The following is a 27,746-nucleotide window of genomic DNA, read 5'->3' on the forward strand; positions in this document are numbered from 1 at the left end:
TCTGCAAACAATGTTCTTTTTTCCTATCTGGAAACCAGAGCCCAGGGCTGAAATGATACAGGGCTATTTGTATTATAGTCTAACGGTGCTCTAATTTCCCTTCTACTTGTCTCATTTCTCAATACCTATTCTAATGCAATACTAAATCAATGTTTTTTGGATCCAGCTTTATTGATATAATTATATTAAATTCATTCACCATGTTTACAATCCATCATTTACTAAGTTTAGAGCTGTGCCAACATTACCATAATCCAGATTTAAACATTTTCATCAATCTTCGCCCCCAAATTTTTATGACCCTTCGTGCAGTCCATCTCCATTTCTCCCCAGGCAACCATGATATGGTTTCTGTCTATAAATTTGCCTTTCCTGGGTGTAAGTAAAATCGTATTCTAGATAGTTTTGCATCTGGCTTCCTAGTATAAATTTTTTGAGGTTCACCTCAAAAACCAATCTATACTATAGCATTTTTATTGCTGAATAGTATGTCATCTTATGTATGTATCACACATGTTGTTTATCCATTCACCAGTTGGTTACCAAATTTTGGCTATTTCTGAACTTTGACAGCAGCATTATATATAACAGAAGTAACACCAATCACCAAAGTAGTGATTGTTTATTGTGCATATCCTGGGAGCATTCAAACCATGGAATGAGGCTCAAGGGTATATTATCAAATAGCTTATATAGTGGGAAAGCAGTGACTGTTTATTCTTCCCAGCGATTAATAGGAAATTGGTCAGTGGTCACCTCATAATCAACCTTGGGAAACATTTCAAGTTTTGCATAAGCAAGAAATGACCCAGGTCAAGTTAATCTTGCAAAATAAACTAAGTTTATTGTGTATGACTAAACTGGTTTTGTCGGCCCAAGGAATTTTTAAGGCTGGTCTCCATTTGTTTTAATAATTACCCCCTTTTGGTCATTTCCTTAGCAGGCTGAGAATACTATTAACCAGTATAGTGTTATTCTCAGTTACCACCATTAATTTAGTCACGCTGAAGAATCACATGTTCAGGGTTTTCATCCAATTGAGTTGTCAGACTGGAGTGCCATGTAGTCACCGTCTTCATCACATCTGTGGTTATTGTTGAGTTCATCCTGTTGTCTGATAATTGGTATGTCAGTGGCTACGGACAGGCATTAAAAACCCTCAAGAGTATACAATGCACTGGAGAGGTGAATATGATGACTGTAAGGAAAACATCACCAAGGACTGAAAAATTCCCGAGTGGAGATAACCACTTGGAAAAAAAAAAATGAAACCCATTTATATAGGCACAACATGATGTATTAGCATTCACATTCTTGTGATTACTTAAAACATCCTTATATTCGTCCTGTCCTGTTTCAGTTGAGCTTTCACCTAAATTAGGTCTCTATATAATGTGAGCAAACAGGTAATTTAACAAGGCGCATTTCAGTGGAAACAAAAGAGAAAGATTAATAGCAAATTGGAGAGCTGTTAGTTGAGAAAATTTCTAGTGTTGGGTTCAGATGGAGTGGGGGCAAGCAGTGAGAGTCTGACCGATTTTCCTGGTTTGCAATGTTAATGAGACATACGAGCTGTTGTGAGGAATTCTCTGAAGTTTATATCAGGTTGCGCAGCTTTAAGCTTGCATGGCTCTGGGAAAAGGGCAGTTTTAGTTTCATACTGATTCTAAGTCAAAACTGGACATGTTAGTTTGGAGAGTTCTAGCCAAATACTGGAGCAAACTAGAAGAATTCAGGATCTAGTCTAGTTTACAGGTAGAAAACAAACCTCAAAGACAACAGCACTAGAATCCAGTATCCACAAAGGTATATTATTGAAAGGTAATTGTAAGATTTTATTTTTATGTTTTTTAAAGCTTTTATTTATTTATATATTTGTCAGGGAGAGAGAGCACACAAGCCGAGGGAGCAGCAGGCTTCCTGCTGAGCAAGGAGCCTGACTCGGGACTTGATCCCAGGACTCTGGGATCATGACCTGAGCCGAAGGCAGACACTTATCCGACTGAGCCACCCAGCTATTCTGAAAGGTAATTTTTCTCATCACTCCCGTTATGATCAGAGATAATGACAGTAGACTAATTTGTTTGCAAATTAAATCTAGTTTCAATAAAGTTGGCCTATTAGTTACAGAAGTGCAGCAAGAATAGGGATTGACTGCTTTGCTGGGACGTTTCATAAGGAATCTCAGATTGGACTTTCAAAAGCTTGAGGCTAGGAAGCCAAGCCTAGGACTTACCGAACTGTGTCCTGTTACAAAGAGAACAGATTCTTACTGAACTAACATTTGTTTTTGGGAGGGAGAGACAGCGAGTGTGCATGCATGCAAGTGCGAGCAGGGGTGGGTGGGGCAGGGGGAGAGAGAGAATCTTAGGCAGCCTCTATGCTCAGTGTGGAGCCGTACACGACGCTCAGCCTCACAACCCTGAGATCATGACCTGAGCCGAAATCAAGAGTCAGACACTCAACTGACAGCCACCCAGGCGATCCTGAACTAATTAAATGGTTTTTCAAAATCTGGAGAGATCCCGTGGAGATAGAGTGATAAATGCTTCAGCCTTTGTTGCAAACATACATTTTACCAAATTGCTGTAAGTTATAGATAGCTTAAGAGAGGAGAAAAAGGGGTCCTCTAAATCTAAAAAACATTAAAGAACCAGCAGTGTTTTAAATGAAATCATAAAAATTCTAGTCATCTTCATAAGTTCATTTAGTTGTATGTAATTCTTGTTTTGTTTCGTCTTGGGTTAGCAGCTTTATGAATCAGTTTTCCATTAGAGCTTTAGAAATTCTTACCCAGTTCAGTGTTATGAAAGTTGCCAGAAGCCTGCATCTTTGAACAATTGTCAAGATCTTTCCCATGAATTTCTTTCAAAATGAAGCATTTCTGCAGGAACACTTCTGCAAAACCATCAGAGTTAAACAACTACTGTCTGTAAATGGCAAAAGACTTAAAAAATAGCCACTTACAAATCTGGCAAGAATTCTTATATATACACCCCCAAGATGATGCAACTGGCAAGTAAATTTGGTTATTTTTTTATGATCTACAATATTTTAAGATCATACTTGAAACTATGACTGATAACACTATACCAAGACATGAAATTCTTAAAAATCTTATAATTTCTGAATTATTTTAATGACCTATATATCCCAGAAATAGGATCTAAGAAGGTTAAGCCATTTGACGTTTCCCATGCAATTTAATGTATCAAATAAACCTAAATAAATTAATACTTCTCTTTTTCATTCAGAATTTGATTTGGGGAAATTTGTCAAAAATGTCAGAAGATTTAAAACATTTGATCCAATATGATCACTCGTCACTGTGAAACAATACTTAGTTATCCATTCAACCAAAGTGACAGATTTCAAAGGCAAATACATAAAAGTTTCATAGTTGTAAAAAACCTTAGCTTTTTTAATAGAGAAGATTCAAAGGCTTGAAGCACAGCTAATATTTTCATAAGACAGATTTTTGTTTCCTACGCAAATTACATTAAAGTTAAAAAACCACTTCGTTTACAATTTCTTATTAAAAGCAGACCAATAATCTAAGAAAAAAAAAAGTGGCTCTTTTAACAGAGAGGAAACCAAATTTTAATGTGCATCAGTGTACTTTTGATATTAAAAGTCTTTTTAAAACAAATCCATTCTAATCTTGGCTTGATCACATGTAAGATTCCTTTCTTCTGGAACAATCATTTTACTTTAGGACAAAATTATTTTTTCCCTAAAAAAACAAGGTAAAAACAAAGTCCTTCATACCTTTCCTTAGCCAAAAAATTGTTTTCCTTAACTTTTTTTTTTTTTTAAGTAGGCTCCACACCCAGTGTGGAACCCAACATGGGGGCTTGAACTCACGACCCTGAGATCAAGACCTGAGCTGAGATCAGGAGTTGGACACTTAACTGACTGAGCTACCCAGGTGCCCCTCCTTACCTACTTTTCATCTACAGTTCGTTTTTTTATCCCTATTATTTCTAGTAATTTTAATTACATATATTAGGATTCTTAACTGTTCACTAGGAATTAAAGATCCTAAGAAAAAAGCAATTGTGGATTGACAAATTTATAAATATATCTCATAGTTTCTAGAAGTGTATTCTTCCTCATAAATTTTTTGGTGTGGCACCAACCATGTTTATTAATGGACCCAAGTATATTTTATATCTGTGTAGAAAATTAAAAAGCCAAAAGTAGGTAAACATTAAATGCTAAATATAAGTTTAGAAATGATTTAGATATCCAATGAATATCCACCATTCAGTTAAAATTAGTATAAACTTCAAGTTATTGCTTTAAACACTCATGTTTGGAGTAGGCATCGAGCAACCATCTTATTTTTCTTTTTGGCAAATTTTGAAGACATACCTTTTTTTTTTTTTTAAGATTTTATTTATTTATTTGAGAGAGAGAGAATGAGAGATAGAGAGCACGAGAGGGAAGAGGGTCAGAGGGAGAAGCAGACTCCCTGCTGAGCAGGGAGCCCGATGCGGGACTCGATCCCGGGACTCCAGGACCATGACCTGAGCCGAAGGCAGTCGCTTAACCAACTGAGCCACCCAGGCGCCCGACATACCTGTTTTTTTTAAGATTTTATTTATTTATTTGAGAGAGAGAATGAGATAGAGAGAGCATGAGACGGGGGAGGGTAAGAGGGAGAAGCAGACTCCCCACTGAGCAGGGAGCCCGATGTGGGACTCGATCCCGGGACTCCAGGATCATGACCTGAGCCGAAGGCAGTCGCTTAACCAACTGAGCCACCCAGGCGCCCCCCGACATACCTGCTTTTATTAAACCAGCAAACTTAAACAAGTTTTTATTTATCTAAGATTATCTCAGATCATATAACCTTGAAAAACATCTGGGTTAGTTCCTATACTTCTGAGAGTATACTTGATAAAACACTTAATTTTCTTTAAGAGAATTAAATAGAACTCTTTGCAATTTAATTTTGGTAATACCATCTGGAAAAAGAAAAATATCACACCTATAATATACATAGGCATACATAAACATACAGACATCCACAGAGATCTTAGAGCTTTTGTTGTGAAAATTTTACCCACATCTCAGGTACAAAAGTCAAAAGAATTGTTGGATCCAAGCTGTTTTTATTTTTTTGAGAGAGCGTGCATGCCTGCAAGAGTGAAGGGGGTAGGAGTAGAGGGAGAGAATCTTAAGCAGGCTCCAAGCCCAGCACAGAGCCTGATGAGGGGCTTGATCTCATGACCCCAAGATCATGACCTGAGTAGAAATCAAAAGTGGGACACCCAACCAACTGGAGCCACCCAGGTGCCTCCCAAACTGTGTTTCTGACAGATGGACTAAGTTAAGGTTACGTGCTCAGATGGCCAAAGATTTTTTATTTGCATGCTCTAGGGATGCTTTCAGGGTTCTTTTTGGAGTCATTTTTGTCTTTAATTTCTGCATATTGGTGAAAGGATGCATTCCATGGTCTCTGAGAGGTTTGGAATCTTCTCTTTTAAGGGTGAGGCTTCTTAAGGTGGACCTATCTACATTAAAGGTTCCCCAAAGTGGGCACCACAATTTCAAAAGTTCACTCATTTTCCAAAAAGGCACAAGAGCCTCATCCATAGACCAGGTGGAAACAATCTTTGCCTTTAGATGTCTAAACTGAGAGAGGCCCTGTTTTCTAATGGTTTTAAAACACAGGGAAATCACATTCCAGCCCCCCAATTCACTGAATAGAATGACTTACCAAGAAGCTCCAACAAGCAAAATGCAGGTGTGCACTATAAAGTTAGAGAGCTCAAAACAAAGAGCAGAGCTCAGATCCCAGAGAGACCTACCCTCAAGTTCCATTAGTGAGAAAGCAGTGAGTTCCGTGGGCTTCGTGGGTGCCAGCACCTGTTTGTTCACCTTCCTTGGAGACATTTGGGGTCTTCTTTGGATCCCATTTCTGTTGCCAGGACATGGCAGAAGTTCAGAAACAGTAGAAGTAAAACCAACCCATCACCAAAGTAGTAATTAGTAAAATTACTACTAAAGTGTCTCGTATACACACCGGGAGCGCTCAAACCAAAACGTGGAATGAGGCTCAGAGGAATGTTTGTTATCAAGCGGCTTATATAGTGAGAAAGCAGCAGCTGTTTATTCAGTCTTTGGTTATATTAGAATTTTCTTAAATGGTAGGGAATTGGTCAGTGTGTTACCGCCTACCAACTTTGGGAACTGTTCAAGTTTTGCTTATGAAAATCGTAAGTTGAGTATATCTCAACATAAACATGTTTTCATTTATCTTCCTAGGTTCATACAACTGGAATTGTTGGGTTGTATGGTAACGATTTTTAAGAAACTACTAAACTTATCCACAGGGGCTGTACTATAGCATATTCCCATCCGCACAGTATGAGGTTTTTGGTTTCTTTTCATCCTTTCTAACACTGTATGTCTTTTTCTTTGCTTAGAGCCATCTTACTGGGTGTGAAGTGGTGCCTTCTTGTGGTTAAATCCGTGTAGTTTTTCCTAAGGGAAATGATTGCTCTCTAGTGGTGCATTCTGCGCATTACAATTGGAATAAGGGCACTAATGAGAAGCCTAAAGCTAAAACTTGTTAAAACTTAAATTCATTTCATGTTGTTCCTGCATCACTTAGCACACTGAGTGCAATTTGAGGCCCAAGTTCAAAATGTTTTCCTCATTACCACTAAGAATAATCCTCAGGAGCTGGCTGTTGGCTATGGTTTTTACTTAATCCCCAGAGGTACGGTATAGTCAAAACTCTACGCTTTTGTGTTTCAGATCTCCTCCACTCTATGAGGCAGATCTCTCGGTGTATGGCTTTACACCTGTGAGCGGCTAATACCTATGAATAAGGGGAGGAAGAAGACAGAGACAGTTGTGTGGACTCCCACCTACCATATCCTTTCAAGCCAGAGCCAGAGAAGTAAATAATTCTTACTAGTGGAATGAATGTAAATTCTTTTTAATGAATTGCACACAAATGGAATGCCGGGTGGCTCCTTGGTATTTTCAGGTGACACTTTGTAAATATGCCTGTAAAGAGTCGTAAAGTTTTAGGAGAAGGGTCTCGGCTGACCCCAGGCTCCTGGGCTCTGCTGAAAGGAGAGCGCGCTATGCACATTAAAAATAGCAAAGAAATTGAGCCAAGAAAGGAACCTGGCCAGGGATTTACTTACTTACAGGAATGTGTATTTGGTAAGTAATGAAAGATGTGGCTTCAGGAAATTAGGGAAGCAGAACCAAACATTTAATGGTTTATTGTAAGAACCTACAACTTTTGCTTTAATACAACAGGATATTGCACTTTTTTTTTAATGAAATGTCCATATGTGAAGTTTCCCTAACTTCCTGTGTTTTACGTAAATGCATTGTGCTAACAATGCACTTAACCATCCTTACATGTCCATTAAGTAATCATGGATATTCATTTGTGTGTATACATACACATACATACACATGTATACGCAAATACCTGAACACAGAGGAGTAGAGAATATAATGGATGGGCCTCCCCATGGTTGATTTCCTGTTCCAGTCCAATGGAGGCAAGAGGAAGTAAAGAGACCAAGCCATCTGTGTGTGACATTTTTGTACACAGTAATTCTACTCCGTAGTTAAAATATAGTCGAATTCGCTCTTATGTTCCCAATCGAGGTGGATACAGGGGTATAAGGTTTAGGATAGGAGAAAGTCTATTCAACTTCAGGTTAAGCACTGGAGAGAAGGGAAAATTAAAATACTCTGGAATTAAAATAATTTTAAACATGTATTAGAACTTTAAAAATGTTGCCATAATGAATATTTCTATATATAAAGAATATGTAGAAATTTTGATTAATGCAGTGATGCTGCCATCATGACCAAAAGGAACATAAGGAGATACTGGAATTATTTAATAGGGACATTTCTTTTCCTCTGCCTTTTGAAAATTGGTGTTTTAGAGCCAAGTCTGGTGGACAGTATTGTTTAATTCTTCCCAGAAAAACGACCATAAAATAAGGTGTATGCTTACCCATCTAGTCCTGCGAACAACTTTAAAGTGTTCTACATCTGTTTGGAACAATGCTCATACATGTGTACAACCACCCCCCACCCCAAGATGATGATATTGAAGGACAGTGATCTTTTTAGTAAGTTCTGTGTATCTCTAAAGTTTAACCCATCACATTTAACAAATACATTACTAACATTTTTCACTTCATAGACTTTAGGATAGCCTTTCTTTTTTGTTTCAGGTGAGGAAAGAGTACCAGACATTCAGGTGACTTGCACAAGGTAGAGGATGGTTATTGCTTTTGGCTGCTGGTCGTTTTTCCTAGACACTGCATTATGAAAGTGAGAAGCGTCCTGCTGGGCCAAGGCATTCAGCCTTCAAAGTCATTGGTTTCTGAGCTAAAGTTTTATTTGGTCCTACTGTTCTCCAACTTGGAGGGCCCTGGGGGCGGCGGTAATTCATGCTGTTGCCTGTTTCAGTTATTTCATATTTGCTGGGGTTTTAACCTTTAAAGCTTACTTTGCATTGTTCATGACTTTAGAACTTTTGTTTTATGCTAGTTTCTTTAAAGGTTTATCACTAAATTTTGTTTTATTGTACTTTATTAAATAATACATGTACTCATAAAAAGAAAAAAACTAATTTCTGCAAGCACTAGAGGTATACTTGTGTTATTCTAGGAAGTGGAGAAAATCTACAAGTCATATGTAAAGCAACATCAGACTTGGAAAACCCCCACTGGGCGAGTCATTGTATAATGATTGCAGATTCTCAGGACTTCCTTCTCAAGTTCTATTTTATAGAACTTCTAATTCCTACCCACAATCCAATTTTATGAATTGTCTCTAATACAATCCAAAAGTGGTTAAATGTTAAAACAGAGTTAGGATACTGGTTGTAGATGACATTAAAACAGTCTATTTAAAAAACAAAACAGCTTATATTGGGGTGCCTGGGTGGCTTAGCTGATTAAGCGTCTGACTCCTGGTTTCGGCTCAAGATCTCAGGGTCCTAAGATCGAGCCCCACACCAGACTCTGCACTCAGTGCTCAGTCTGCTTTTCCCTCTCCCTCCCACCTGCACATGTGTGTGTGTGCTCTCTCTCAAATAAATAAAATCTTAAAACCAAAAAACGAAAAACGAAAAAAAAAAAAAAGCTTATATAAGCCACATTTCCTCCAGTTCATTCTTATAAGCAAAGTCCATCATAAAAGACAAATCTGTATCATAATTTGGGTCTCACCTTTTACTAGCTGCTTGACTATAACTTACTTTAAGTTTTATCATCTGTAAAGCATGATAGTGACTAATTTGAAAGGTAATTTTAAAAATAGAGACTGTGGGGCGCCTGGGTGGCTCAGATGGTTAAGCGTCTGCCTTTGGCTCAGGTCATGATCCCGGGGTCCTACGATCGAGTCCCGCATCGGGCTCCCTGCTCCTTAGGAGCCTGCTTCTCCCTCTGCTTCTCTCTCTCATGAATAAATAAAATCTTTAAAAAATAAATAAATAAAAATAAAATAAAAATAGAGACTATGGAAACTATACAGCACACACAGTTTAACCCACATTCCTTTTCCCTTCCCCGTGTTTCCATTTTCTATGTCTATTGTGCCATAGGGATGGGGATGTATCATGGATGTAGTAAATGAAAGGAAAAAAGGCTGAGTATTTCCATTTTGCTCTGGGGAATTTAGGACAAATACACAGGGCACAAGAGGAGTGCTGTCCTCTGCCTAATAGATAAACTGGCTAATGCCACACTGTCAAGCTTGAAATAACTCAGTCTGAACAGTGTAGCCACAGGGTGTTAGTTTTACAAAAGCATCTATACTAGGACTGGCTGGAGGCAAGGACAACGGCAATCTGGATGGGAAAGTACCAAATCTGAAGTTACCTGTCACCTGGATGGAAATGAGACACACCATCCGGAAGCTGGGCACCCTGCCCTATGCTCTGTGTTAACACATTCTGAAGCGTGTCATTGACACAAAGCAATCACTCAGACTATTGAATGGACAGAAGTAAACTTCACAGGGATAAGAAATCAGTCTTCCCTTGTTCTTTTAACTTTCATATAAAATAAACAAATATCAGGTTAATAGGACTGTAGTCAAATGAGGCTCGGGACTGACCTGTGACTAATTTGATCAGAGATTTGATCTCTGTAGGCCACAAAGAAACCTATGGTGAAGTTCATTCTGTAAAAACAGTGGGCTTCAAAACTGCCAATATTTCACAGCTTTCAATTTATCTAGGATGACTATCATTTGCTTGGACAAGTAATATGTTTTAAAGATTAATGGACCTTCAAATTCTTTATGTCAGTGTTGTGCATGCAGTTTCACTTACCTAGGGATCGATCATTGCCTCCTACAGGGTTGGAAAAAAAGAAATGGGAATTGTAAGCAGCTCGTGGATGATGTTTTCTGAGGTGCAAGCTATGGAGCAAACTTGGGAAGGGTTATACAGTGGGTTAGAGACAATCACCAACCTAGTCCAGGTTTCTTAATTTACAAATTAGAAGAAAAAAGATAACCTCATAGAAAATGAGCTAAGCACAGGAATAGGCAATTCCACAGAACCAGAAACAAATGGCCAATAAATGTATGACAAAATGGTCAATTTCAGTTGTCAGAGAGGTGTGAATTGTAGAAGGTTTTTCATATTGTATCCAAAGCTGGCAAGGATGTATGCCCAACCTGATAAAGGCCTTATATAAAAAAACCCACAGTCGACATCGTACTCAATGGTGAAAAACTGAGAACCTTACCCCTAAGGTCAGAGCAAGACAAGGATGTCCACTCTCACCACTTTTATTCAGCATAGTACTGGAAGTCCTAGCCACAGCAGTCGATAACAAAAAAGAAATAAAAGACAGCCACATTGGTAAGGAAGGAGTAAAACTCACTACTCACTATATGCAGATGACAGGATACTAAATATAGAAAACCCTGAAGACTCCACCAGGAAACTACTAGAACTGATAAATGAATTCAGTAAAGTCGCAGGATACAAAATCTATGTACAATGCAATCTGTTGCATTCGTATGCACTAATAATGAAGCAGCAGAAAGAGAAATTAAGAAAACAATGCCATTTATAACTGCATCAAAAAGAATAAAATACCTATTTAACTAGGAAGGTGAAAGACCTACCTATACACTGAAAACTGATAAAAAAAAAAAAAAACCCTCTAAAACACTGACGAAAGAAACTGAAGATGACACAAAGAATGGAAAGACATTCCATGCTCATAGGTTGGAAGAAAAAATGCTGTTAAAATGTCTGTACTAGGGGAGCCTGGGTGGCTCAGTCGGTAAGCGTCTGCCTTCGGCTCAGGTCATGATCCCAGGGTCCTGGGATCGAGCACCACATGGGGCTCCCTGCTCCACGGGAAGCCTGCTTCTCCCTCTCCCTCTCTCCCTGCTTGTGTTCCTTCTCTCACTGTGTCTCTGTCAAATAAATAAATAAAATCTTAAAAAAAAAATGTCTGTACTACTCAAAGCAATCTACAGGTTTAATGTAATCCCTATCAAAACACCAGCAGCATTTTTCACACAACTAGAACAAACAATTCTAAAATTTGTATGAAACCATGAAAGACCCTGGATAGCCAAAGCAATCTGGAAAAAGAGAAAGAAAACTGGAGGTATCACAATTCTAGATTTCAAATTATATTATAAAGTGGTGGAAATTAAAACAGTATGGTACTAGCATAAAAATAGACCCATAGATCAGGGCGCCTGGGTGGCTCAGTCATTAAGCGTCTGCCTTCGGCTCAGGTCACGATCCCAGGGTCCTGGGATCGAGCCCCACATCGGGCTCCCGGCTCAGCGGGGAGTCTGCTTCTCCTTCTCCCACCCCGTCTGCTTGTGTTCCCTCTCTCGCTGTGTCTCAAATAAATAAAAATAAAATCTTTTAAAGAAAAAATAGACCCACAGATCAATGGAATAGAAAACCCCAAAATGAACCCATAATTGTGTGGTCAATTAATCTTAATAAATAAAGGAGGGATGAATATACAATGGAAAAGACAGTCTCTTCAACAAATGGTGCTGGGAAAACTGGACAGCCACATGCAAAAGAACGAAACTATAGACCACTTTCTTTCACCATACAAACTCAAAATGGATGGAAGACCAAAATATGAGACCTGAAATCATAAAATCCTTGAAGAGAGCACAGATAGTCATTTCTCTGACGTTGGCCATAGCAACATTTTTCTAGCTATGTCTCCTGAGGCAAGGGAAATAAATAAACTGTTGAGACTACATCAAAATAAAAAGCTTCTGCACAGTAAAGGAAACAATCAACAAAAAAAAGCAACCTACTGAATGGGAAAAGATATTTGCAAATGACTTATCCGATAAAGAGTTATTATCCAAAATATATAAAAAACTTATACAACTCAACATCTAAAAAAACAATCCAATTAAAAAATGAGCAGATGACATGAATAGACATTTCTCCAAAGAAGACATACACATGAAAAGGTGCTCAACAGCACTCATCATCAGTGAAATGCAAATCAAAACCACGAGGGGGACGCCTGGGTGGCTCAGTCAGTTAAGCGACTGCCTTCAGCTCAGGTCATGGTCTCAGGGCCCTGGGATCGAGTCAAACGTTAGACTCCTTGCTCAGCAGGGAGCCTGCTTCTCCCTCTGCCTGCCACTCCCCCTGCTTGTGCTCTCATGCGCTCTCTCTCTGGCAGATAAAATCTTTAAAGGAAAAAAAAAGCCAAAACAAAAACAAAAACAAAAAAACCCCACCATGAGGTATTACCTTATACTTCTCAGACTGGCTAAAATAAAAAACACAAGAAATAACAAGTGTTGGTGAGGATGGAGAGAGAAAGGAATCCTCTTGCACTGTTGAAAGAAATGCAAACTAGTACAGCCACTGCAGAAAATGGTATGGAGGTTTCTCAAAACATTAAAAATAGAACTACCCTATGATCCAGCAGTCACACCACTGAGTATTTGCCCCCAAAATACAAAAACACTAATTCAAAGGGATACATGCACTCCTATTTTATAGCAGCATTATTTACAATAGCCAAACTATGGAAGCAGCCCAAGTGTCCACCGATAGATGAATGGATAAAGAAGATGTGTTATATACAACATGAGAAAATTATTCAGCCATAGAAAAGAATGAAATCTTGCTATCTGCAACATGGGTAGAGCTAGGCAGTATAATGCTAAACGAAATGTCAGTGAGAGAAAGACAAATGCCGTATGATCTTATTCATTATGTGGAATTTAAGAAACCAAACAAATGGAAAAAAAAAAAAAAGAGACAAACCAAGAAACAGACTCTTAACAATAGAGAACAACCTAAAGGTTAACCAGAGAGGAGGTTGGGGGATGGGGTAGAGGATTAGAGTACAGTTGTCATGATGAAAAATAAGCAGGGGGAAAAAAAAAAATTCACGGCCATCCACAGTTGGTATGAAAGCTTTTTTGGGAGAAGTGATTTGGTTAACATAAAAAATCTTAAATCTGATTTATCTTTTGATCCAGAATCCCCCTTAGAAAAATTTATCCTAGAAAAATACTTAAAAGAATGCAAAATGATGTGTATATCAAGATTCCTCAAAAAAAAAAAAAAATCATCAGTACAGCACTGTAACAGAATAATGGGGGGAGTGCCCAGGAGAGGCACATATGCATAATATGAGAATGTTTACATAAAGGGTGATATATCCTTACTGCACAATACTGTGTAGCCAAAACAGGGTTACCATAAAAAGACTGAATGAAGTGAAAGAATCAGAATATGGTATATTCCACATTTATGTTTAGAAACAAGGTATAAGTGCACAATACAAGTTTTGGAATGAGATGCACCAAACTTTATGGCTGTTAGCTCTGGAGGGAAAGGGATAGAGTATGTTTGGAGTATGTCTGCCCTTGCAAGTTTTTGCTCTGTATGCTTTTATGTCATTTGATTTTTTTTTAATTAGCCTATTTGCAATTCAGTTGAAAATGAGATTAAAAAAAAAATTCCAAAATGATTTACATGTATATGTAGGCTTGGGAAGCTCTGCAAAGCCAGTCTAGCATATCACTCACTCCCTCCTTAAGATGCTTGGCAAGTCCTCAGTTGCCGTGACTGCGAGTCCTCCCTGCAGGAAGAGTTTCTTCAAGGTCTGCAAGACAAAGATGGGACAGCAGGGAGTCGAAGAGTTAAACTGAGGCCATACTTCTAAAGCCCATGCAGTTGAGTACAATTCATTTTTTACATCCAAGAGTGTATACACTTGTAGAAAAATATGTGTGCATGCGCCTGTGTGTGTACTATTGCTTAGATGATAAGTTACAGGAATGTTTAGCAGTAGAGAGCTACAAACCTGTAATTGTTTCTGCCGCCTACCCATGAAGTAAGGTAAATGAGAAGTTAGGACTGGGCCCCAGTAGTAGAAAAGGGTGATTCACAGCACTTATCCAGGGCAGGCACATGGTCTTTTAAAGCTAAAATAGAATTGTCTGTTTAGAAAGTATTCCAGGTCCGCCCTCCAGTCTGTTGGAAGGGCACAGGTCTTTATTTAATCTGAGCCTTGATGTCTCACTGCAGTCTTGCTTTCAGCGGAGTGTGGTCTATGGGGAAACCACAAACACTGACCGAGTCCTGTTCTAAGACAAAACAGACGAGATGGGTACATTTATTTAAGCACAGCCAAAGGAGCAGCAGATAAACCTCTGCTTATATTAAGGTAAAGACCCGTCGGGCTTCAAAGTTGTTTAGAACGGATTGGAAGATTCTCAACACCTAGATGTCCTAAGTAAAAGTAGCCTGGGTTGTGACCATTTACATTTCCAACAACCCCGGCACAGAGTGAACAAACATCTCTTTAAATAACTCAGGTTCCAAAAGTGCCAAAATGGTTGCTAATGCAAAAACTGTGTAGGACACAAAGGGCAAGGCATGCTTACTTCAGAGTTGCCTGGTGCTAACACGGCTTCATGGAGCCTGGGGCATAGCCCATACGTGCCTCAAGACACCAAAAGCAGAAACTGCAAAAAGACATTGGTAGAAGTTGGCCTACTTAAAACAAACTTTATTTAAAAGTGCCATAATAAAAACTGAAATGCAGAGGAAAATTTAGAGAGAAACATTTCTAACATAATAGGTTAATATCCTGAATACAGAAATCAAAAAGGAAAAAGATGAAAAGCCTCAAGGGAATCATCTATTCATTTTTGCTGCTCAGCCTCCTCTCTCTCCCTTAAGAGACCCCTTCCTAATGGTGAACTCATTACATGATTTAGGTGAAAACCTTCCCCACATCTACTGAGTTGGGCACTTGAACTGGGTCTTAGGGTACTGGCCACAGAACACACGCTCTGCGAATGGCAACTTGGCATGTGATGGGAAAAAAACAGTACCACAGGGATAAAATGTTAAATGAAAACATCAGAAGACACCGTTTCCCACCTAAAGAATTAGGTGGGTTTTTTTCCCCCCCCCCGCCTTGCATTCTCCAAATATACCCAGGATTCATAAAGGAATGGATTATCAATGCATGCTAAAATCACAAAGTGTCCGAAGTTGCTGGACCAGGGAAAAGCCCATATTCACAACAGTGTTTCGATGATTGTACCTTAACCAAACAAAGTTAGCATCACTAACAATTTTAGGTGCCTCCTGACAGGACACAATGTGAAGTATACCACATCCCCTGTGGGGTCCTGCCAAATATAATCTGGCCTCTAAGACCTAACCCAGTTTGCGGGAAATACAGGAGTTGGAGGAATGAATTAAAGGACACTTTGGGAAACACACAAATCCAAGATGTAGGACATCACATTTAAAAAAAATTTTTTTATATAATGACTAAATGTTATGCATGAAACTTGACTGAATCCTGGTTTGAAAAATAAGCTCTAAGACCTTTCAGGGACAATTACAGAAATTTTAACATGAATTAAATATTAGATGTTTGTTGAAAATTTTTCTTAGATAACAGATATTGCTGTTGGAAAAGGTCCTGGGAAATGCAAGAACTTTTTAGGGCTGAAACCTAATTCAGCAGAAATATATACATGCACACATTTACTTAAGGACAATATGGTAAAATATTAATTGCTGAATCTGTCCAAATAGTTTGATTCAGGGATGGCTGTGGAAGCATTCTTTATCATAGCCCCTAATTAGAAATAATCTCAATGTCTAACAAGGAGGTTGGTTAAATAAATTGGTACAACCATACAAAGGACAACTACTACTGAAAATTTGTAATAGACAAACTAGGACATGGGACATTTTTTGTGAAAAAGATGAAAACCAGAGATTTTATGGCCCATCCTTCAAGGCCTAGTTCCAATGAGATGTCTGCCCTAGAGCTTCTCTTAATGGGGACTAAAAACACTCCCTTTCTCCACACGTGCTTGCCACTGCGTGCTTACCGGTTCTTGGGGCTTGTCGACTCTACAAGCTTGCTGAGTGAGGGTGGGGGGGTCTGTTCGGAAGGATCAATATTAAGTAGAGGTCAACCTAACCTATGGAACAAAAAATGAAAAAGGAAAAGGAGGGTAGTGAGGTCTTTATCAGTGTTCGGTCAGAGGCTGGAGGGTAGCTGTGGGGATACTGTGGTGCCGTAAGGGGAAGGAGTAAATTAAAGGAACCACCAGTTTGTGAGTGTTCATGCCAGGTACTATGCTAAGCGCTCTCCAGAACCATCTAGCCCAATCCTTACCATCTTACTACTAGGTAGATACCAAATCAAGAAAATTTATTAAAATGAGAAAACCCCAGAGAGGTTAAGTAACTTGCCCAAGGCCACATAGCAAACTCAAGAGCCAGGATTCAAATTCAGCAAGTCAGATTTCAGCACCTAGGTTTTTCCTGATTTCCTAAAAGCACTGAGGTAGAACATGAGTTTTCAAAGTAGCAAAGGGAGGAGAGACCAGATGGCCTTTCAAAACCTTTCAACACCAACATTCTACAAATCTGTCCACCCAACAAACATTGAAAACAGGCAAATTAAGGTCACCGTTGCCCCTGGCACAGAATGTCAGAGAAGATGCCACCCTGGTGAAAGGCTAACTCGTGTGTGACTGAAGTTCTTAAAAATAAACCAAAAGAGAAGGATGAGCTTCCCTCTGCCCACACTTCTTTTCCTGTTTCAACAATAAATACATATTGTGAACGAGGGCATGTCATTCCACCGTGTCAGACTCTTCTTGGCTAAGTGGTAATTATATATAGCAATTTTAGGAATTACTTTATTCAGGCAAAATGAAAGCATGGATTCAACCCCAATGATTTCTCTAAATTTTTATTTTTTTTTTTTTACAGCTCGATCCTCTTGTGAAAAGGAAAGAATTTGAAGATTAACAAGTCAATTACATGTCTTTTTAAACAGCAATTAATCCTCATTACAGAGAACAACAAACAAAAGATCTGTGGCACGTTATCTTTGGAAAGATCTTTTGCAAATTTTTCTTCTAAAAAAAGAAAACTATAATTTTCACAGATCACATATGTCTCTTTCAAAGGACTATACAAGGCAGCTAAATTTTATTCACACAAGCCCCAAGTTGCAGTTCCATTGCTGAAGTAGATACAATACATGGCATCCCCCTTACTTGTGTTGCACATCTTCCCGCTGAGAGCATCCCTGCTTCCCTAGCCTACGTACAAACTCACCATGTGGACTAGACAGCTGGCACATTATTCCACAAGAATTAGAGACAAATTCGTATTTTAGACAGACCAGTGATCATTTATCAACTGGGCAATTTATTCCTTTTTTAAACAATTTTAATACCAAGATTTGACTTCCTCTAAAGTTATAAGAAAGCAACAAATATATAATATAATATATAACGGTAATAAATAAAAAAAAGGCAACCCTGCTCAGGTATCATCCAAAACATGATCACATTCAGAAAGACAAAAAACAAAAAAGATTTGGGACACATACCTATAAACACACACACACACACACACACACACACACACACACACCCCAACATGAACAGTGTATACTTGATATCTGAGGGGGAACGTGCAGTAATTTTAACAATACATGTTGATGGCCTGAACAAAAGGCAAAGTTAATACTGCCTGTGTTAAGCATCACCTAAACATCTACTTTTATAAGCAAAGCACGTTATCTTCCTTAGGTCGGCCACCGCCTGGTCTCACCAGTGCAGCTTGGCCAGCCTTGCTGCCAGTGGTCTTACTCCCTTGTCCTTCCAGGCCGAGAGAGTATATCTAGGCTCACAGGGAGCTGTAGGTTTCCTTCCTGCCCTTGTGGGTAGAGAAATACAGGGAACTTTTCTACCCATCACAGTACCTGTTGAGATCTGTTGCACAGTGGAACATAGTGTGATTTCCCTAGGACAATAGGAAATCCACAGCCCCCTTAAGTAGATAGGTGGTGCTTGCCAACTCATTGTAGAACTAAAGAACATGGCCAGTGGTCATCATTCTTAGTCACTGAGAAACCAACATGACTGGATTGCATATTGGAGGTTTATATGGTACAAATACCCCTTGCAATGTTTGAAGGAAGATCCCCAACACCATGTAATTCTGCCAGTCAACCTCCAGCAAACAAAATCACAAGATAAAAAGGCACAGGAAAAACCTTATATTCATTAATTCTCAATAGGACCAAAAACAATCAGAAGAGACAACCCACTACAGAAAGGGAACAAAGAAGTACCGCCATAACCCTGACACGCCTCCGTAGCCCCATACACAACTCTTTCCAGTGAGCAAATCTCTGCATTTGTGTTTCTAAAAGAAACCCAAATATCCTTGCAAAACTGAAATACTGGTAATTGATGGTAAAGACTGTAGTAGAAGTGGCAAAGTTTTTCAAAGATTTGTGTAGTGTCTGGGAAAATAAATCCTTAAGAAAAAAGTAGAATCTGTGGTGGGAGGTAGGGAATCAAGCCTTATTTGATTCATTTACCTGAAGATGAATAAATATGCCTCAAACTTCATGAAGCAGAAGAACAAAAGGTACAAGACCCACATTAACATGTCTTAAAGCCATATCAAAATAAATACAGCATTATCCCAAATTAGTATTATTTCAAAATTAGGTTTGGTCAACAAAGGCACGATGAATAATACATCTAATTCAACCAGCCTCATAGTCTGTGTGTGTGAATGCGTATGCATGCGTACAACACACGCACATCTCCTTTCTGTATCAGATACAAAAGCTGTTCATTTTGGAGGACATAATGGTTCATCTTTTTGCTTCTAAAAATTATTGGACAGGAATCCTAACAAAATAGTAAGCTCCTGGTTCTACGAACATGAATATTTAAGGTACCAATTAAGGCAGGTTTTCAGCCAGAAAGGGGCCAAATGTTAGCTTCTCAAAAGCCTGGGATCTGGAATCAAAGGATATAAATGTGTTCTAATTTGTCTAGGGGAAAAGCTAAATATCTTGGTCAAAACAGATCTATAAAATAAAGATCCTTTTATTTAAAAAAAGAAAATTCAGATTCATTATCATGCAGCACTGAGTGTATCCTAGAAGTCATGCTACTGCAACTCTCGTCCTGATAATACACCCACTGGACCCTCGCTTCTTCACCGCAGCTCACATGTGGCGAATGTTTTCACATTCTTCCCCAGTGTCATTTGGTAAATTTCAGTGAAGTGTTTTTCATCCTTTAGCAGGGCCCCTAGTCTGGCTAAAATCTCAAGTTCAGTGATTCACATTTTAATTATCTCCAGAAAGGACAGGAACATTCAACATTTTAAAAAGTAAAACAGTGTTGTTCCATTTCCTAGTAAAGAGACACACAAACACACACACACACACACACACACACACACAAAACTGTAGTGCCAAAGGCAAGATTTTACACTCAATTTTCACTCCTTAAGATGCTTTGTTATTTGTCTCATTTTATAATCTAGTCCTTTCAATTATCTACCTCAGTACAAATTCTGCCTTTGGGAATTTAAGCATGCAGTGAAAAAGTGCAGTGATTTTTAAAATTCTTTATAGATTTCTATATACAACTGTAACAGGAAAAAGACATTATGAACATTAAGGATTCATCAGCCACTATTTTTCACATACTCTATTTAAAAAGTAGCCACTGGGAATCCTCTTTTAGGTACAAGGCAGTAAGAATCGGAAATATCCCATGTTCAAAATATTACAAATTGATCTCTGCAAATTGATTAGTTTTTCAAGGGACAAATTAATTTTTAATATAAAGGTCAGGGGGGGGAAACACTACACACGAAGAATAAGGCCACTGAAAAAGCAATCTTTTTTTTTTTTTTTTTTTTTTTTTTTTAGAAGTGGCTGAGCAATTGACGCCGAGTGTCTTCAGTCACAGGAGCAGTATCGCTCACCGACAGAACACACACACACACACACACACACACACACACACACACTCCAACACATCTGCATAGATCAGAACCTGTCCGAAAAAGACACAGCCTCCCAAACTGACAGGTGACTTGTACTGGGGAATGGTGGGGTAAAGGGGCAGAGAAGGCCAAGTGAGTAAGCAGGAAAAGGACATTAAATAATCACATATACCTGACTCTGGTGTCTTGTTTCACACATACAAGAGATGGGCATGATGCCACAACCCACCAGACAATTACTGCTCATTTAACAAAAGGTTTTGTTAAATGGCCTTGCTTTAGAACAACAGCGAATGAAATTGGTCCATCAAGACCACACATCCAGTCCTCATGCTCAGGTAGTAGTACCGCTCTAACTCTCTGGCTTTCACCTAAACATAGGTAACAAACCTCTGAACTAGCTACTGGTAACAGAGAACAGGCTGGCTAAGACACTGAAGGAACAGCTTCACACGAACACTTCATACGTGAAAAATCATCATCACTCCCATCCTCCACACATCCCTTTATGTATTGACCAAATCACCGAGTTCTTACATTCCTTGTATGGACCTTCAACCTCTTCCTTATACAGATGGCACTCCCTTCTTCATTAATAGTATGAAAATGACAAACGTTCTGGGTAGGAAACAAAATGTAGAGGGGCAGAATGGGATAAAGGGAGAGAAAAAAATGAACCAACAGTAGCGATAACACTCACTCCTCAATTTTAATACATGTGCAAATTCTACTTCTAAAAGGGATATCAGGAATTGGCTTTTAAAAACACTGCACTCAAAATAATGCTTCCAATAGCCTTCAAAGTTTCAATAAAAAAAAAAATCTGTGCTTATGGTTATGTGGGAATTTTGACTGTGTTCTTTCATTAGGTCATTCCCTACGAACTTGGTTTAACGTCTAGAATATGGCAATAACAACATATGGGAAGGCCACGGTTCTTCAATCCAATCAAATCTAGTTGACGGAGAACACTTTGGAGTGAAGGCATGTGGTGACTTTTTTTTTTTTTTTTTTTTTTAAAGTCTAATTAACCACCCAAATCTCCACATCCTCTTAGGGAGTTAACTTACCCTAGACAATCAAGGGCTCAGAAAGTGTACTTTTGCTATAAATATAAAATAATCTGTAGCAGAAAAATATAGCCTCTCTAAGGAGTAGATTTCATTTTTCTTTGTTTGCTGACAAAATTCTGAGTTGGTTAGACAACATGAGTTACCACATAACTGTAGACCACAGATCAGCACCTCAAATTCCAGCTCTACTTAAACAAAAATTAAAAAGCACTTTAGCCATCTGGTCAGGTATAAATGTTGGTTCCCTTCTTCCCCAAGGTAGAAAATTCAGAATATAGTCAATGGGTGACTGCCTTTCGCTGACGCAGGGGGTGGGGGACGACACCACCAAGTCCTCCATCGTGCATGCGATCTCAAGATGGCGTCCCCGTGGGCAGCAGCTCCTCCCTCCACCACTCGGACTTAGGCTGACTCCCAGCAGTGACGGAGAAATCAGAAGTGGGGTGAACGCGCGGTACTCCAGGCAACAGGGACATGGAGGGTGTGGGGGAGTTGCCTTCAATTTTATAAATTGTGACAATACTTGGTATTATCAAAGCCACTGTTCACGGGCAGGAAGTGGGGTACAGTGGAGTCCTTCACAACTTATGCTTTATAGGTGACTGTTAGAATTTAGTAAACAAATATTTCTCCCAAAACTTAAAAGAAAAAAAAATCATCCACAAAACCCTACACCAAAATTCATTGTTTAAAAAATTTCCTTCTGGGAATAGACTAGGGTGGCTACTGAGATGACATGAACTTGCTCTCAGAGCTGAAACTGCTTCTCCTCATTTCATCTGCCATTTGCATCCTGCTGGTTAAAAAAAGTACGGAAATGTTTCTAGACCACTCATGTGCCCACTTAGTCTACATTGCACTTCTGTCCTTCAGTTAGGAAAGGCAAGGTCATCTCTGGGGCCAGCCTCCACCTCTCTGCTTCTGTACAACCACCACGTCCAACCAACGATCATGTAAGTTCTTGAAAGTTGAAGTGGACAAATGTCCTGGCCATCTCATGGTGCTTCTCTTCTCGAGTTTGGTGTCTTGATGAGACAAACGTCTGAACTGTTTCTGAGGCTTTCAATGTGCAAAAAAGTTCCCAAGCCATCAAATCAACTTGGGCCTCCGTTAAGGTGTTTTGGTTGCTTGTTTTAGCCGCTGAAAACCCTGTCTGGTATAGTGCACCAGATCCATCAAACTGCTGTTGAGGGCCAAGGCACACACACTTGTGCTGAGCTGAGCAAAAAATTCTGCAAACAAAGCAAAACCAAAACCAAGTGAACACATTTGCACACACAAAAATAAAAATGGAAACATAAAAAGTCAAAGTTCCAGCAACTGTATCCCCACAATATTCTGTACTTCATCACAGCAAGAAATCGCCATCTACTACCGTTAATGGCCCACTAGTTCTCCATACGCCTCCACTAGGCCGCAAGGCTGAGCCCAGAGCCAGTTCTCGAGCTGAGTCCATCAGGCCTGGCACAGGGGCTTGTGCTGGAAGATACCCAACCTGTACTACCGGGCCAATGGGGGGCTGAATCAAAACAAAACAAAACAAAACAAAAACAAAACAAAACAACCCCAACAGGTGAAAAGCATCATTAGTTTGCTAAGAAAGAAAGTAAAATTCTAAGAGGCTATGAAAAAAGTTAAGTGGCTACAGCTAGCTGGCCCCTGCCTTCCCTACAGCCAGGAGAAAATCCGGAGTGGCATTCGGGGGCAGTGACAGGTACGCTTTTACTCAGTGCTCGCTGGGCGCTCACAGAGCAGTTCCTCGAACGGCACACACTCTACCATCACCTAAGTCTTGGCTCTCTCCAAGGTTTCTTCTTCTCAAAGAAGCCTCAGCACTGTGTGCTATGCCACGCTTCTTATACTGTTGCTAACCGTCTTTCTCAACAGATACTGAAAACAAGCGTGCGACTCCGTGTTTAGGTCACGCTACCTCACGTACCACATGGGTTGTGCGCAGACAGCCGGTCCCTTCCCGTCTTTACTTGCCCTGCCCTTTCGCTAGCACTTCAGCTTGGGATGAAATGATGATGCCAGAACGTCTGGAGGGCGAGGCGCCGCAACCACTTCTACTTTAATTTTGCGGAGATCTGGTCACGGAGGCTTGGCTCCGTGCCACAGGGCTCAAGCAAGAACTGCGGCTGGGTCGTGAGGCAGAAGGGAGAACAGCAAATAGCTCCACACTCCCTTCACTTGAGAACACTGAACATAAAATACAAACCAACAACGGCACTCCCTCCCGATCCCCATGCCCCGGGAATTACCACCACAGAGCCTTTTACCTTTATTCTTCCTCGTCAGGACCTCAGCCTGCTCCCAAAGATCGAAGGCAGTAAGGACATGGGACGTAATGGTGACATAAGACGACGTCATGTTTTGGATGGTGACAGGCATGCCGCTGCTCCCGCCACTGCTAGCACTTGACTGGGACCCGACGGAGCCAGCAGGAGAAGGCATTGGAGAGAGAGGGGACGGTGTGCCTGTGCTTCTGGGAGGCGGGACAAAGAAGAGAACTGGTTCATCACCTTAACCCCGCAGACTACGGACTTCTTGTCTCTGGGACTGCAGTCCAAGTTACAAAGTTCGGGGTGCACTAACCAAGATGAAAATCACTTCTACAAGATCAGAGACACCCTTCGCTTTCAGGATTTGGGGAATTTACTTCATCGCACACAACAAAATGGGGCCACCAAATAGAGAAAGTAGCTGGACGGACGCAAGGTGTCCTTCGCCGGACCCAGAATCAGGTGGGCACATCTACGTTCCGAACATGCTTGCTCCATTTACACAGTCTACTCCCTTGGCCTGGAATCCCTTCCTCCCCCCACCCTCAGTTCTAACTTCCACCAAGACAGTGCTTCCCTGGGAAGACAGTTCTAATCTCCTATATATTCATTCTCTCATCCAGTCAAACACTGACCGAGCATCCACTCCACACTTGGCCCTCTTCTGGACCCCAGGGAGACAGCATGGCCTCTCTTTGGCCACCACCTGAACTGGTCTCTTTGCATTTACCTATTAATTTATCCACTGCATTTCTCACATCCCATTATACTCTTCTGTCTATTCCTTTTCCTTCCTTGAAGGCTGGGACCATTTCTTATGAATCTTTGCATTTCTAGCACTTAACACAGAGAGTAGGCCCTTCCCAAGTATCTAACGAATCAATGACTGGATGAATACAGGACAGCCTCCGAGGAGACTGGGCAAGAGGTACTGCGCATCAGGGGATGCAGTTTTCTATCTACTCTCCTTCTGGCTATATACCTGCACGTGCAAGTTAACAAGGGCCTTGACGGGCCTCGAGTGAGAAACACGAGGCAAACATTTAGACATAAAAAGTAATGGAAAGATGGGTCAAACAGCAGGAGCCTCATGATTGGGTCCATCTGCCCTCAGGGAGCTGCAGGGACCCTAAGTGTCCCCCGCAGAATGTACACTGTGAAGGACTAGAGTGGCAGCTCCATGAGGGCAGAAATTCTTGTCTGCTTTGTATACTGCTTTATCCCCTGTACCTAAAAACAAGGTTTGGTACAAAGAAGGTGCTTGCTATATAGTGGCTGGACAAATGGTGAAGGAGTTATTTAAAATAATATGACTGACAATGTATTGACTTAAAATTAACATCTGAGGTGAGAGTCATGAAAATTTTCAGAGGTAAGAAGTTACTTCTCAATCAGGACTCTTTTTTTTTTTTTTTTTTTTTTAAGAGAGGCCATATGGGACTCCCTTCTCTTGAATGTGCTAGAAATGGGGCAATCTTCTAGGTGATATTCTTAAAATAGCAAAACCTATCAGAACGGGGAACTTTTCAAGGAGTATAACCAAATAAAACAACAACAACAACAACAAAACATGCTAGGTAAGTACTACAGGGAAGAAAATTCTAACTTCATCTTAACAACACCTGCACAAAAATTCTGTTTTTCAACATCTTATGGCACAGATGAACACCTTCAGTTCACAAAGGAGGCAGGAGTCAGCTAGAGATAGTTTTCATTCTTAATATTACTGTCATAGATCCTAGATAAGGGCATTCAGTTCTGGAAAGTTCTTGTTTACTGAAATGCCAAGACAACGTCATGTAGACGGAGAAAAGACTTTGGCTCTGATTGGCTCTGCCTCTGTTGTGTGTTGTTAGGCATATTTGAAGATCCTCAAAGCTCTAAAATTTTGACCCTATATTCTTTGTAATTATCTTTTTATGTTACTTACTCAGCAAACACCTTAACTTATACCTATTCCTCAAAAAGGTCGAAATATGCTAATAATTTAAGGAGCAAATCAGCACATAGATATACACAATTTTTGGAAAGCCAAAGTCATACAAATGGTTGCAAAAGCAAGAGGTAAATAAAGAGATAGCTTGATTTTGAGAATTATTTAAATTAGACTTTTCATTACCTTGCAATGCATGGAGAAGGTGCCTGGGCAACTTTGAAAAAACTGCTGAAGTGTTCGTTAAGAGCACGAGAATACTTTATTGCTGTCTCTTTTTTACAACGAAACATCGCCATGTTCAAAATGGACTGGCAACGCATGCTATGAACATAAACAGAAGTTAAAGTCAAGAATTACTTTGTAGACACGAGTATCACTACTACACAAAGCCATCTAATTAACCCTTTATAGTCTAAGGAACACTCTGGGTTTTCCTCATCTACATGAGGAAGAACATCTTAAGAATCTTACTATACTGTTCACACTAACATCAAAAGTAGATAAGACACAAAGGGGCGCCTGGGTGGCTCAGTCGGCTGAGCATCCCACTCTTGATTTCGGCTCAGGTCATGACTTCAGGGTCCTGAGATCAAGCTGACGCTGAGAGTGGAGGCTGCTTAAGGTTCTCTCTCTCCCTCTCCCTCTGTCCCTCCCCGCAAAGTAAATATTGGTGGAAAAACACAAATACACAAGAATATCATTTAAGTCATGAGACCAAAGCATCTACTGAGTCAACAGTAAAATGGCAGATGTCTTTCAGAAGAAATGACTATCAGCGGGATTAACCTCCTGACCACACATCCTACTTTCTGGTATTGTTCCGCCTTTCATTATTAATTACCATGTTAAGAAAACAAATTACTCAATCTTTTTTATAACAGCAAAAGATGCAAAAGCAAATACTATTTAGACAAGGAAAAATAAAGGTACACACCATAAAACAGCAAATATTTTCTCTTGTGGAGTTGAGGCGTCTGAAAAGGATTTCAATGACATTATAAATCTACAGGAAAATATAAAAATACATCAGGTTAACCAAAGGCAGTTAGAAAATCCCAGGCACAAAGATACCTTATTAGGTTTGTCTTGGTTTTATGTTCATTTTCCTGAAGATGTGAAGACATGAAAACCAGGCAGAAGAAAACCCCAGGCTTTAGAGCAGTAATTCAGGCCATTCGGCAAAGCAGACAAGGACACGTCTCTTCTCTGGCCTGTTACCTGCTGGAAACCACGTAAACGTGTGTCCTCACGGCGTCCCCTGCCCAAACACAAAGAAGGGAGCGGACACGGAGCTGCCAGTGCGTCTGATAAGACAGCCAAACTGGAAAAACCGGGCTCTCCCTGAATGGTCCGGCATTTCACGGTGCACTTGGCAGAAGGATGGAGCTGGACCCGGTCCCTCCGTTTTATCACTTCATCTAGAATACAATTTTCGTTTCGGGCCCAAGGAATGGTCCTGGATCAGTAAATTTTTTTTTAAGGCTCCCCTTTATTAAGTTGTCTTCCTACTAAATTCGAGTGGATTCAAACAATAAAAGGTGAGGAAGGAAAAGCACGTAGCAAGATGGCAAAATGACGTGGCACTTACTTAATGAGGTCTGCACTCTCCGAGTACACCAAGTAAGCCGACTTGGACGCCGAGCTTTCCGACTCTGTGGCAATCCCACACTCAATAAGGGACAAGGCGGCCTCCAAGTACTTAAAAGCCTTCCCAACCTTGTCCGTCTGTAGAAGAGCATGGTCAGTGTTAGGCCTCAAACAGACTTGTTTATAGTTTCTCAACCACATCCTCTACCTCAACTTCCCTCCACTGTCTTAGTTTAATTATGGCTAGGGAAAAGCGTGAGAACAAGGGAACTCAAAATGATAACCAAAGCCTGTTGGCTCTGACCTACTGCAAAATTTCTTTTAGCAAAAATTTAGTAGGAAAAAGAAAACAATCTTATTAAGACTACTCTCTCAAAGTCTTAAGCTACACATTCAAACCAAGGCAGTAAGCACATCGTCCCCTTGTTATTGGTGTACAATTATGTGATTTTCATGAGAAGATTTTCCTACACACCCAGAATGATGCAGACACAAATTTCTTTGTATGTGTAGAAGTTTATCTT

The 27,746-nt window shown here is 39.9% G+C and overlaps 1 protein-coding gene and 1 long non-coding RNA gene across 6 annotated transcripts in view; one reads left to right on the forward strand and one right to left on the reverse strand.

Annotated features, from left to right (window-relative positions):
• The first annotated feature begins 1,873 nt into the window (after positions 1 to 1,873).
• On the forward strand, positions 1,874 to 8,538 carry LOC148164896 (uncharacterized). The gene is made up of 3 exons (XR_015767790.1): positions 1,874 to 2,027; positions 6,769 to 6,913; positions 8,226 to 8,538. It is a non-coding gene; the product is annotated as an uncharacterized LOC148164896 (long non-coding RNA).
• Positions 8,539 to 17,710: 9,172 nt separating this feature from the next.
• The window catches only part of AFF1 (ALF transcription elongation factor 1), a 201,251-nt gene continuing 191,215 nt past the window's right edge, over positions 17,711 to 27,746 (reverse strand). For all 5 annotated transcript variants that reach the window (XM_088021117.1, XM_088021113.1, XM_088021116.1 and 2 more), the window contains 5 exons: positions 27,224 to 27,360; positions 26,570 to 26,638; positions 25,819 to 25,956; positions 23,697 to 23,902; positions 17,711 to 22,649 (listed from right to left, as the gene is read on the reverse strand). In XM_088021117.1, the coding sequence (XP_087877243.1) occupies positions 22,528 to 22,649; positions 23,697 to 23,902; positions 25,819 to 25,956; positions 26,570 to 26,638; positions 27,224 to 27,360 (672 nt within the window). In that variant the 3' untranslated portion in view covers positions 17,711 to 22,527. The remainder of the gene's footprint in view (positions 22,650 to 23,696; positions 23,903 to 25,818; positions 25,957 to 26,569; positions 26,639 to 27,223; positions 27,361 to 27,746) is intronic.

The sequence above is a fragment of the Eumetopias jubatus genome, unplaced genomic scaffold, assembly GCF_037043125.1.
Source record: "Eumetopias jubatus isolate StellerSeaLion01/CBP00866 unplaced genomic scaffold, mEumJub1_p1.0 scaffold_2, whole genome shotgun sequence".
In the NCBI taxonomy this organism is placed as follows: domain Eukaryota; kingdom Metazoa; phylum Chordata; class Mammalia; order Carnivora; family Otariidae; genus Eumetopias; species Eumetopias jubatus.